Source organism: Onychostruthus taczanowskii, unplaced genomic scaffold (genome assembly GCF_017590055.1).
Source record: "Onychostruthus taczanowskii isolate IOZ18803 unplaced genomic scaffold, ASM1759005v1 scaffold3, whole genome shotgun sequence".
NCBI lineage: Eukaryota > Metazoa > Chordata > Aves > Passeriformes > Passeridae > Onychostruthus > Onychostruthus taczanowskii.
The window spans coordinates 5,799,571-5,813,027 of NW_024500349.1; the positions used below are offsets into that span (position 1 = coordinate 5,799,571).

Here is a 13,457-nt window from a genome sequence, read left to right on the forward strand (position 1 = left end):
ACCCTATTGAAATCTTACAAAAATTCTCATTTGATTTAATCTATACTTTTCTATTCTGATGAATTTTAACGAAACCAGAAACAATTTATCTCCACTTGTTTCATTACTGACATTATTCTTAACAAGTAAATTTAATTCACTGAATGCGAGAGCAAAGTGCCCTTAAAAGTTGTACTGCAGGTATTCTAAGGCATAAAACCTTTCTTTCAATATCTACTAATTTCACATTAGATAATATTTGCCCAAGTCAAGAACAGTCTGCAATTTTGCTGCTTGACAGGAATCCAGAGGTGTCCTTACTTTAAAATGTGGTATCATTTTGCTCAAGGTAATTATAACTGAACTGTGGGTTAGTTCTGATTTCTCTAGCTACACTGGGACACCACAAGCACAAAAGACTTTCAACAGAATTTAAGCTCATGTTGCCATTATAAATAGGTTATGTGTAACAGTATTTATCACATACTTGGATTGCAACAAATTCCAAGACTGAAAAAACATCACATACTGACAGAGTTTGGAAAAAAATTTATTCTTTTTGATGTTAGCTGCTGAGAAGAAAGTAAGCAGGTATCCCCTTGCTTTAGAGGATGCTGCTCTGGCAGCTCCACCTTGAGTGGAGGGAGTCACTGCTGCTTTTTGTCAGAAATAGATCACATTTAATCGTTTGGTTGGAGTTAAAAAAGTCATACCTACTTTTTACTTTCCAGGTAAGATATGCAGGGGAGAGTTCAGCAGTTTTTACCTCCTAACCACCTGCACACCTCTGCTCAAGCCCTCCTCCCTCAGTCCTTCTGCTCAGAAAATTAAGCACTATTTTCTTCCCCAAGCTCAGTCTCAGTTTCATTCTTCCTTTCTGTGTCTTTTTTTTTTGTGTTGACTGACTCCTCTGGGCAGATACTTAAAAGTTACTGCTTTGTATGTCAAAGCAACACATACTCATCTGCCCTGCTGTCTTTTCCTAGCAAACAGAAAACCTGATGGATTCTCGGTCAGACAAAATCTGCATTTTAACCAGGCTTCTGGGCAATCAAATTTATGCCAGTCTGATTAATTTATCATCTGACAATTTTTCTAATCACATTTTTTTTTCTATTTTTAAATGTGAATTAGATCATTTCCCCTCCTTGAACCTACATTTACTTGAAGCTAATGACATGCCCTTATCAGGTTAAACCAATGAACAAGTAAGATTTCCTTCAGCTGCACAGCAAAGATGATTTGGTAATCTAATGTAAAATAATAAATATCATTAATTATATTTCAAGATTTTGCTCTTACTGCATTTTCTGCTTGACCATCTGTGATAGGTGGGCACTGACTTTAGTCACAACCTGTACATGTCTGTTGAACATAATCATAAAGGTACAGGAGAGGATATTAAGGCAAAAAAAAATTCCACTGGCAAGGATGGTGTTTAGGAGCAGTACTGCCAAAAATTATTCACTGGGATGCAATTACAATCTCCCTATAGGTGCTCCCAGCACAGAAGCTTCCTTCACTCCTCATTTACAGCAGCAAACTTTTGTGTCCCAGTAATGTGTGTGGGATGTTCTGCCTGAGCCTTCTGTGGGCACCCACTGGTGTAAGGAACCTACAGCTACCCACTAAGAGGAAAGAATATAGAGCATGGAGAAGAACATAAAATGGAAACTGAAAAGAGAAAGGAGATTGTTGAATTTTTAGAAAAGGTTATCAGTAAAATATACTCATTATAGAATTTCAATTATCTCTAATAGTTGCTAATACTTGCAGAATGGTAGCTCATACTGAAAGCATTTATTTGGTTTTCTCTTTGTAAATATAAGTGTAAATAGAGCAGCACAACTTATTCTTCCAGTGTTTTGGTTTTTTTTCCTTTACAGCTTATTTGGCAGATTTGGCCACAAGTGGTTTTCAGTCTGTCAAGCATGGACAGCATTTAATTAATACACATACAGATACTTAAACATTTTTGTGGCTTCTATCTTCTTCTCTCTAGAGTAAATATTTCTAAGGAGGTGGCTTTCGTTTTCTTAGCTCATGTAGTTACTACAATTTAAATTACACAGTATGTCTCCAATGATTTATATTATAGGAATAACAAATACAATGGAAACTGCTGGATATAAACAGCTTAGCCACCAAGAAAAAATACATTATGTATTTGTTAACCTTTCCAATATGCTGCAACCTTTTACAAGCAAAAAATGAAAGTGCATATATACTCAATTCAATTCCTCCTAGGTAATCTCCTGCCATGGACTAGAGAATGGATTCACTATATGGATTCTAGATCCCTTCTCACAGGTTTTATATTATTTTAATAATCTGAAAGCCATTTATTTTTCTATTTCTTAAAAAAAACCCTTGAAACTGAATAAAATTCTGCCTTCCTGGTACTAACAATCTGCTATTTCAAAACTTAGCATTCTCTGATGATAAAGTAAGTGTGCACATATCTTTGACAACATGTTTTCTAAATATTAAAAAAGGATATTTTCAAATACATTTCAGAACCCAGCCAGAAGAAAAGTGCCTTTAGCTTTTAAGCTTGAAATTTCTGGCTTGAACAAGATGATGCTATTTATTTAACTTGAGTAATACAGTCATAAGCTTACATCAGTCCAATTAAAGTATATAGTATACAATGGCAGTTCTACTGTACACTTCACTTAATATTATATTAACTTGGACCCCGTGGAAAAATAGAGGTCTGTGAAAGGAGACTCTGACAACAGTATTGTGAGCTCAGGAATTTCTGAGTTAGCTTAAAAGATGAAGAAGTATTTATACAAATTGGTCCTACTTTGTCAACAGGGCAAATCAAGATTGAAAACAGGCAAACTTGCATTGAAAACAAGACAAATCTTTTCAGAGTCATCTCTAGGGTGTACACAGTAAATTGGCTCAAGGTCAGAGGCCAGGCTGTGCTGCATTTCTCTGAGGCAATACACAGAAGGTAGAGATCCAAAGGGTTGGGACAGATAGAACAGAGGGAAAAGGAATGACACTTCATGCTATATTTATAACTCCCAGATTCTGAGCTGCCTTTAGGTAAAATGCTCAGCAAGATCTGCTGTATGGCAGCTCCCTCACTGCTGTCCACAAGCTGCTGTGCAGCCCTGGGCCATGAGCACACACTGCTCAAATCTTTACCCTTTAACAAGAGGCAAGGAGGCCAGAGATGCATGCTTCCCCTTCATGGAACAATCCCCATCCTTACTCTGCTCTCTGTATACACATGGAAAGGCTGGGCCAGGATTAGGTGTCTCCTGGAGATCACAATGTATGAATGCCTTTAATAAAGCGATTCGTAAAGGAGGCTGGTACCTGGGAACTGATACCAAACCAAAGTTGGCAGAGACATGTATCTGAGATAAGGAGACACTTCTGATTGGCTATGATTTATGGGGATAATTTGTACTTAGCTATGATCCCCTTCTAATATTCACAATTAGAAAACATTTCTCAACTCTGTGATTCATGTTTATTCAGAAAGATTCAACCTTTCACTTATTTGGAAATACAACATTCATTGAGAGTAAGGTAGAAATGTCTCTCTAAGGAAGAACAGACTCACACTTTGTAAAACAAGTTTTCCCTTGGCACATTAGCGAAATAAAGATACTTCATGTGGTAAGAATGGGACCTACCTTTTTAGTCCGATTCACATTTACCAAACTGCAACTTCAAAATGCCTTTGCCATGAAGCTCAAGGATCTGGTTGTATTCTTTGGGCATTGCATGGAAACCTGGCTTAGGCAGCTGGTTGTCATAATAGTGGTGGCTGATTGGCATCTTCTCCATGGATTTTGAGAAAGGCCAGAAGCCATAGAGCTTCACATTCTCACACAGCTCAAGAGCAGCACTAGTGATCATAAAACCAGATGACAATCGGTAGGCCTTCACACCCTTAGTTCTCCAGAACTGGGCAAGACTTTTCAGATAAGTGGGGTGAAAAAATATTGCCCTTTGGGTTGCTTTGGACTCTTTCAGAGTGTGGTATACTTTAAAAGAAGTGGCTGTGTTGCTTCTGAAGGAAAATGCCGGCAGTAAAAGAAAAGCATCTCCATAGACCGCAATGTTTTCCAGAAATTCTGTCTTCTTTTCATTCAGCTTGTTGTATCTGCAAAGTACAAAATTTTAGGAATGGAATGTAGTATTCCTACATTACAGACCAGAACTGCACAACTGCACTTGCAAAGATGTTATGAACTCTGCGACAGTCCAGCCTGTCTACACTGCAAATTTATATCACCTATTATATGTTGTCATATGTGCAGCTATGAAAATCTGACTCTTGTATAACAAGAACACACTACATAGGATTGAGCTGGCAACACAGGAGACACTGAAGCAGATCAAATTCACTGCTAATGAGACTAGGACATGTTTACAGAATTGATCAATTCAAGAAATTAGGAAGAATGCAAAAAAATATTGTGCTCATATTTTCTCTGTTTAAAAATACATGCACTACAATATATACTGTATGTGTTTGTGAAACGTGTTTCTTACATCAACTTGTATACAAAAATCTCTCTTCCAAATCTCTGTGTGTCCTGTGTGAAAATCCAAGGATGCATGTGAGCAGTCTTGGAGTGTTAAAGATTAGTGTGTGCTCAAGTGCAGGATATAGTTTTAAAATAGCTAAAAATACAGGCATCCCTGTTTATGTCCTTCAACTGCACAGGGAACACAAGGAGATTTATAAAGACTTAGAACTCTAATCACAAATGACAAGGATTTATTCTCAGATGCTTTCAGTCACCAACGAAGAGTCTTAGCTCTCACCACTGTGTAATTCTGAGCTCCCAAATACTGACTAGTGAAATTCCCAAGTCATTTGAGAAGTGATTCAAGCAAGGGGGTCACTCAACTCATGTCCTCTATAGATCTGAATTTTCTGAATCATCTAAACATATGGAGCTTCCACCCTTTTGGGACCCAAAGGACTGAGTCCTCTTTTGTAGGTAGCTGTCTATTTGAGCAGAGTATTTTCACCTTTTAAGGCTATCAGAGTCCACTTTTCACAAACGACTCCAGCAGAAGCTGGAAAAATTGGTTTCATTTCCCTTCACAACTTAAGCAGGCTCAAAACCTTTCATGCAGCACTTTGAAACAGAGGACAGCAGCCACTGCCATTTCCATTCAAAGCATTCATGGAAGAGTTACCTCTTGCACAACTACTGCAAGGAGTGATACACCTTTCTCAACTTGAAGGGGTTTAAACTTACAGCTTCTACTTCCCAGGAAAGTGCCATTACCACCAAACTCTGAAACAAAATGAATGAGAGGGACTCAAGGCCCTCCTTTTGACCCTGAACCTATGTGCATGCAAGGGTCACACAGCCAAAACAAGCAAGAAATGCCTGTGCCTATGTCTAGGAAATGTGGTTGAAGGGTGAATTTCTGGCCTCTGCTACAAGAATTTTCTCTGTTTTTACTCACTGTAAAATACTGAGCCTCCAGGACAGAATTCAAATCTCTACTCTTCCTTAGCTAGAAACCTGGACAATTCAACAGTGTCTCAATCTCCTTTCTAGCTCTGCCACTGTAAGAAGTGTAGGCCAGTTTAATAGGACACATAAGAGCTGTGCTTTTCTTCAAGAGAGTTCACCTGCATTTTACACCCTGACACAGTTCAAAAGCTGATTAACCTTAACAATAATAACATCAGACTAAGCAGTATGCAAACAAAGAATTAGAAATTACAGGGAATAATGTTGGAATAGGTCTTCTGAGAGAAGAAACAAACTTGGTTCTGCTAAATGGTACCAGGCTGCTTCCTCCTGCTTCTTCAAAAGCATTTACAGTTTTCTCTGAATATTTAAATAAATACTTTTTTAAAATCATAAGTCCTCTTGGACTCTCACTTAATCCTCCCACAAGCTTATCTCCCATTTTCTTCAGTGTAACTCCTATTAACCCTAGTGTGACTTGATTTGGCTAAAAAATGAGTGCAGCTGTGGCAGAACACTTTGATTACACCCAGAAAAATTGTGGATCAGGTCAGAAGTCACCAAGGATGCTGAGTCATTGGACAATTTCCCTTCCTCATATCCCTGTGCAGCCCCACTAACATCAATGAGCTAAATCTAGTTTTGGAAAAGCAATAATTTGCCTTCATTAAAGTCAAAAAGGTTTGGGTAAGCATTAACATAGTACTCATTGCAAAAAATGAAGTTCTGTCCCTAAATCAATGAAAAATGCCTGTTATTAATTTCTATGTACTCACTGTACTTTTTCCTTCTTCCTTTCAAGGAGAAAAAAAAAAGCTTTGCCTTATGTTGTCTTTTTGACAATACAGTTATGACAGACAATAAAATACAGTGAGATTAGCAAGCAGTAAATAACATGGCACAGCAGTCCTTTTCATAGATAAGCTGCAGTTCCAGCCTGCTGAAGATGTCAGATTAGTCAGGCTGGCCTTATTAGATTTTCTTTTCATCAAGAAGGTGAAAAAAACCCCACCTCTGCTGAGAAAAAAGTGTGTGAGCAAGCAGCTTTCATATGGATTGAAAAAATGGATTACAGAAGCTGGGGCTCCATTCAGGAAACAGTCTTCATCAGAACAGCCTCCAAGCACATTACCTAGGAACACATTCTCACAGTCCTACTGATAGAGTCAGGCACACATTTCCAGCTTTCCTGATTTATGATTACAATTCCTTTCTAAATGCTTGGGTTCATGAGGGTCATGGAGGAAAAAGAAGAGGCTTGGGCTTACAATCACCAATTTTACTCTGCCATAAATTGCTGACGAGTATCAGCCAAGGTATCTTGCTGATCTGGGTATTGCTGACTCCTTTATGCTACAAAAAAAGCCAGGTTTAGAAGACTTCCATTTAGACTGGTGCATATTTTAAATGGAAACTAAGGCTTAATGAAGTAATCTACCTGCACTTCTGTCTATGCTGGTATCCCAATGGATTTCCATGAAAATCTAAATCATGTCAAACAATTACACACCATTGCACAGAAACAGATTTCCAGTAGTACTCACTTCTGAGCTATGATACTCGGATTAACAGTCACAAGGTTTGTTTTATTGCCAACATCTTTGCTAATGTTTCCTGTGGTTGGAGGCAGGTTACACCTGAAATTGAGAAACATTTGCTTAAACAGATGTGCACCAGAAATGATTTACAGTTACTATTTGCAAATTCCTCTCTTGTGCAATGACACTTTCACGTCAGCTCCCAGGGATGTCTAAGCACTTTACAAATATTAAATAAGGCTTACAGCACTTTTAGTAAAGATATTTAATCTACAGTACAGATGGTTAAAATAGGGCACAGAGAGCTCATTTTCATAAATCGTATCACAAACCAGGAGCACAGTCAAAATCTCAGGAGTCTATGAATGTCCTATGCTGGCTGCTAGGAAATATTGCCCCTCTTGCCTAAACAATGCATTTCTGCTGAAAGTCTTCTACTGTGTCTTCTAACAGCAGCATAACTTGCCCTATTGCAGAAACAGTGATTTCTGTAAAATGTAAAGAAAGCATTTTCTTAAACTCAGTCACTTAGTAAGTTTAGCATCTTAGTACAGAGAATTCCCATTTTTATTAAAACAATTATCTAACTGGAAAGACCTTTTTTTTTTTTTTTAGCTTTTCAGAAGCCCAAATTTTAGGAAAAAACAAAAAAAGGAAATGACATCCAGCATGCTGTGTGATTGGACATCACTGAGGAAAGAACCCTCCCTCTGTTGCTCTGTGTCTTTGCATGAACTACAAACTGTGAGTCACATACTGAGAGAGTGGGCAAAATTACACTCTGAGTGTGCCTGGTTTTCTCCCAGTCTATCCAGGGAGATTAAAAACACTACTTAAATAAATGCTTCATTTTTTAAATGAGTAACAGATGAAACAAATATTGGAGCAATTGAGTAGCTACATGGGTGAGCCAAACTATGGCTAATTAAGTGCTTTGTTAAACCAGAGATACACATGTGACATTTAATACCAGTCGCCTAAAGGATGTTAAATGACCAGAAATGTCAGGTTCTCAGATAATCACATTTCACATCACTGCAAGGTGACTTAGCAATCACAGATTACACATGTATCATCCAACATACTCTTTAATTAGAAAGCAGCATTCTGAAAACAACAAAGCAGAAGTATCCTTAAAGAGGCAGAAATAATGAATTGTCTAGATTCTTCCTCATTGCTAAAAACTGGTATTGGCACACTTCCAATCCTGCCAAGTTTTTAGAATGTTGGACACACTTCAAGAAAATGAAGCAGCTCTTACCTGAACACAAAGTCAGAACTATCAATTTCAGCTCCACAGCTGGAATTTTTCAGAATGCCTCCATTTCCAACCACAGCACAGTTCTTGAAGGGATAGACTGAAAGAGGAGAGGACTGCAAACAAAAAAAAAGATGCAGCCAATTCTTTATAAGTGTTTTGATTGTTTCTTTGTGTCTATTTGCTCTTGCAGGTTTAAACTGGTAAATCCCAGTAAAAGCATTCACCATTTAGCAGACAGGATTGCCAAACCTGGACAGCCAAGAGCCAAAAGTAGGCACCAACAGACAGAGAACTGTTACCTCTGCCATCAGAACTTTGAGAGAATAACACTGGATTGTTAAAACTGGGTACCTTTTAAATACACTTAACACTAAAACTATCTAGTAGTGGATTGCAACCTTCACAAACTAAGGAAATAATTTATACTGAAGATAGTTTAAAGTAACCCATTTTCCTCTGCACTGTAACAGACTGGGGGTTGTCATACAGTAATTTACTTTTTCAGGTAATAGAAGGTAACTTTGTAAATTCTCCACACTTTTGTCATCACACAATTACATCTGAAGCAGAATACTGAATTTAGGGGAACCTGAAGATGCTGTAAATTATAATGATGTGGCCTGGCTTAACTCTTTGTGAATGTGAGGCCTCACAGAAGAGGTTACTGTTTCTGGCTGTTCACCCTCTCTGCTCCTCTTCTTGTTACAGCTTGCTGTCTTGCAGTGGGGAAGCTGAGTGGGAACTAAGTGCATCCACTTGAGAACCAGCACAGTTCACAACATAGAAAATTAATGCAAATTGTTGGCTATTTAGGCTGACGTTAATATAGCTGGCTGTTATCCCAGTCTCCGAAACTTTTCATATATCTTGCTCAACATCTTCTGCTGTGGGAGCACTGACATTTTCCAGAGGCCAACAGCTGGGATATTTTGAGTGCATAAATTAAACCCAGTTGTAAAAGTGAGTCAAAACTTGCTTATGGAAAGCATTATCCTTCTTTCTTCTCTCATCAGCATGGCCAAAGAGAAGCAAGAAGGGACACTGTTATGAACAAGGCAAAAATTGTGGGGAGAGTGGCAAACATAATATTTGCCTGGCAATATATTACAGAGCAACATGTTCAAATATTTTGTTCCATTCTGAAAGGATGGTAGGAGAACACAAAGGCCAGGCAATTCTGGCTGCCTTAGCATGTGTATGTGCACATAAAGTATACTACTTTTTCATTTCTCCAGCTCAAATTTGGAATGACTATATCCTCTATTTCAATGAAGTCAGTAAAGACTGATTCACAGCAGTGTTAGAACGAACTAGACCCATGGTAGCTGGGATCTCACAAATCAAGAATGCCAGAGATGGGTAAGAGGGCTCCCATATGGCCTTAGCTTCAAGAAACCAAATACAAACTCTTTGTCTAGTCTCAAGATCTTGTATGTCTACCGTAATCCTGAGGTACAAAATCTGATTCCTTTTCTCAACCTGTGCTTCTTGCTGCAAACACCCTCCCCAAGTGGGTAACTAAGCTAATGAAAGGGCTGGAAGGAATGTCCTGTGAAGAGTGACTGAGGGCTTTGGACTTGTACAGGTTGGAGAAAAGAACAGATAATCTCATTGCTCTCTGGGGAAGGGAAGGGGAGAGGAAGGTGCTGATCTCTTCTCCACTGTATCCAGTGACAGGACACATCAGAATGGCTCCAAGCTGCACCAGAGGACGTTTAGTCTGCGCATTAAGAAGCATTTTTTTACCAAGAGGATGGTCAGTTGCTGGAACAGACTTCCAAGAGTAGCTGAGGTCCCCAGATGTCAGTGTTTAAGAGGCATTTAGACCATGTCCTTAATAACTTGCTTTGACTTGGTCAGCCCTGAATTGATCAGGCAGTTGGACTATGTGATCATTGTGGGTTCCTTCCAACCTAAATTTCTCTGTTCTACTTTATTATGTTCTATGCTATTCTGTATCAGGTTTACCACCAAAATCTCTTTCATAACTTACATGCCCAAGCCTGCACTCGAAATGGCATGGGCATATGAGGAATATGAAATGATCTTCCAGATTGAAATGCCTTTAAAAACGAGAATGACAAAAGCAAGGCAAACATTTTCAGAGTATTTGTTCCTGAATCCTGTGTTGTGCTACAGAACACTGCTCCAAGCCAGTGTTCTGTAGCAACTCTACCTCCAATCTATGATCTATGATATCTGTAAATGCCTCTACCACTGCAGAGGAAGGGGAAAAAAACCCCAAAAAACCACCTTGCACGGTGAATAAAGTGCATACAGGGGCTGATGGGTCTCTTCCAGAGGCATCACAGGATCTCAATTACTGACCCCAAATATATATAACTGTGATTATAATAACAAGAAAAATATACAGTTCTTACCACAGGTAGCATCTTAAAAATGTCCTCTGTAATGAGGATAGTCTTTTTACTGTCCACTTCATAACTCATGTTACTTCCCAGTGGGCTGTTGTTTTGAGAAGCAATAAAATTGTGAACTGCATCACAGCAGGAAGCTAATTCTGACCTGCAAAAAACACAAACAAAACCTGCTCAAAGAGAGGCAAATAAGTAGAAAAGCAGTGCTAGAGAACCAGATCAATAAACACTAGTTTGAATTAACTACCAGCAAAAAGCTATTATTAACTTTCTATGACTTCATTTCCTTTGACTTTGCTAAGCAAGTCCATTTTCACAGCAAATGTTCAGAAATTAATCAGAGCAAGAACTGATAACTTTTTATCTCTTGGCGTCTTTTCCCAGTGAGAAAAAGTTGTAATCAATCTCCTCGGTATTATTAATTGCTAAGATCAATATAGAAACACCAAGAGACTTCAGTCCCCAAAGAATTAAAATTTTGATTTTCACCAACATCAAACAAGTGATTGTAAGAAATTAGAAGGCTGAAGAAGGAAAAAAAAAGAAAATAAAAGAGATAGAGATGGAAGGTACTGGCAGTGGTACTCAGTGAACATCTAGATGGTTGTAAGCCAATTAATTATTAACTAATTTCTGCAACTGCTCATCACAATTTTCCTGTGCACAGTACCACAGGTGTCAAATAAATTACATCACAACTTGCACATAAAAAAGACAGATGTGCTAGACAGACAGCCTAGCTGCTCCCCAAAACACCTAGCAGAAGTCCTTAAATAAATAAAAATGGAAGGGATTCACTCACACCTTTTGTGGGAGTGAACACTGTTACTCATCTTACATTTCCTGTTACCTCCAAACTTATAAAAATATCATGTGTGCAAACATTCTACGCTATTAACAGTGAAATGAAATTAACTTAAAATCCTGCTCAGACCTTTGAAATCAGACCCAAAACACTGTAATTAATTTTGCTATAGGCAACAACATTCTCTCTGCTGCCATGGGATCTGATTTTCTAAGGCTGAAATATTCATGGACAGACATTATGTATCAATTGCTAGGACACAGCTTTCTCATTAAGTGCGATATTAAGAGAACCACTAACAATTTAGAGAAAGTACTTTTATGACAAAATTTCCCAGAATTTTGAAAATACCATACTGAAGGTTAATTGAGAAGAAAGAAATTTACCATTAGAGCCAAAGGAATAGAAAAATTTTGTTTCATAGTGTTTCGATGTGTAAAGTAAAACAAATTGTTGAAACTAGTTAAAATATTAGAGGCCAAATTCTTCCTGAAAGTGAGCTGACTTTAACAGGGCAAGACACAGCTAAGAAAAGTTGTTTCATTTCACTTTATCAACAGTGTAGACAGAGAAAATACAACAATAACAATTATTATAAAAAATAATTTAATGTTTCTGATGTAACTGAAGCATAGTCCAGCATATAGAAGAACCTAAAGATTATGTCTCTTGCAAGACAGGTTAAGGTCTGGGATAACTCTCAATCTCACTTTTCTTGGAAAAAATGGTCACAATGAGGAAGGAAGGAAGGAAGGACCATTTCAGCTGTCAGATGACTTACTGATAAATATTAACACATTTTGAATACTGAGTTTCAAAACTCCTCCAGGGCAAGGTTTCCAGATGTGTGAGGAACACGGAAAGACTGAGTGCTGGGATGGCACAGATCTGAAACCACTAGGAAAGTAACCAGGAAATGTCACTCCTGAGAGAGGAACCACTAGGGTTCAGATTTCCATAAACTGCATTTGACTCCAATCCCTGAACATGGTGATTCCCACTGCCCTGCTCAAAGCCTTAAGGGGCAGGGAAGACCTGTGGCTAATGAAAACCATGAGGTCCAAGGCCGCGGATGGAACTGCAACTGTGCTGTGTGGTCAGGAGATATTCAATGGTGAAGACAATTCTCTGTGTGTATATAGTATCCTATTTTAAATATACGGCAAATTAAAAAGGGTGCAGTAAGGCAGTAGAGTCAAATGACAGTGTCTGGGAACACTGGATGTGTTCAATAGAACCACTGGTTTTTGACTGAAGCACACTTGCTTTTCTTTCTTGTCACTTTTTGCTACGACCAGCTCATTTTAATAAATACTGTAGCAATAAGAGGATTCAGATCTCACTGTCAGGTCCTGAGGGCACCAACAAGCCTCACTACTGTCCAGCACCCTGGAGCTGCCCCTATCCTGTCTAGGGTTCAAGAGCCTATTTCAGTCTTTCAGAGCCATCAGTCACTGCCCCAGCAACACCACAGCAGGGCCAGTCTCCAGCTGCGTCCATCCTGTCCCAGGGAGGTGCCCACACCTGGGCAAGGGCTGGCCTATTCCTGGCTAGGGGTGGGATGAGCCCAGCTACCAGTTTCTGCTCTGCTGGCCAGGTTACTGCCTTGGGATCCCACACCCTGTCCTCAGGAAGCAGCTGTCCTTCACTGCTCCCTGGCACTCACATGGAAATGAGGAATCACATAACCCTTAATGTGGATTTCCCTGTTTATTTTCTTGAAGCTAAATGAAGCAGGCCTAAACATTATCTGTGTCAACCACTGGACATTCAAAGGAGAAGGAAAATGCCAGAATATTCCTGCCAACTTTAGTAAAACAGCTCTTTTGAGTGTGATGGCTACCAGAACCTGAAAAGGCACACTGATAACAGAAACCATCCATTAATAGAGATAACATGTTTGTGCTTTCTATTACTCATTCCACAAGAACAAGTGCTTCAATAAAAGCAGAAACAGTGTGAAAGAAAAACAGATATCAGAATTAATAAGAAAGTAAGAGTTTAAATTACTATTATGGATTCACTGAGGAA

General features: G+C 38.7%; 1 protein-coding gene across 2 annotated transcripts in view; it reads right to left on the bottom strand.

Annotated features, from left to right (window-relative positions):
• ST8SIA6 (ST8 alpha-N-acetyl-neuraminide alpha-2,8-sialyltransferase 6) overlaps positions 1-13,457 on the bottom strand; it is a 44,982-nt gene that overhangs the window by 8,060 nt on the left and 23,465 nt on the right. For both annotated transcript variants that reach the window (XM_041408629.1, XM_041408628.1), the window contains exons 5-8: positions 10,625-10,769; positions 8,244-8,356; positions 6,989-7,081; positions 3,636-4,108 (exon numbers count right to left, since the gene is read on the bottom strand). In XM_041408629.1, the coding sequence (XP_041264563.1) occupies positions 3,640-4,108; positions 6,989-7,081; positions 8,244-8,356; positions 10,625-10,769 (820 nt within the window). In that variant the 3' untranslated portion in view covers positions 3,636-3,639. The remainder of the gene's footprint in view (positions 1-3,635; positions 4,109-6,988; positions 7,082-8,243; positions 8,357-10,624; positions 10,770-13,457) is intronic.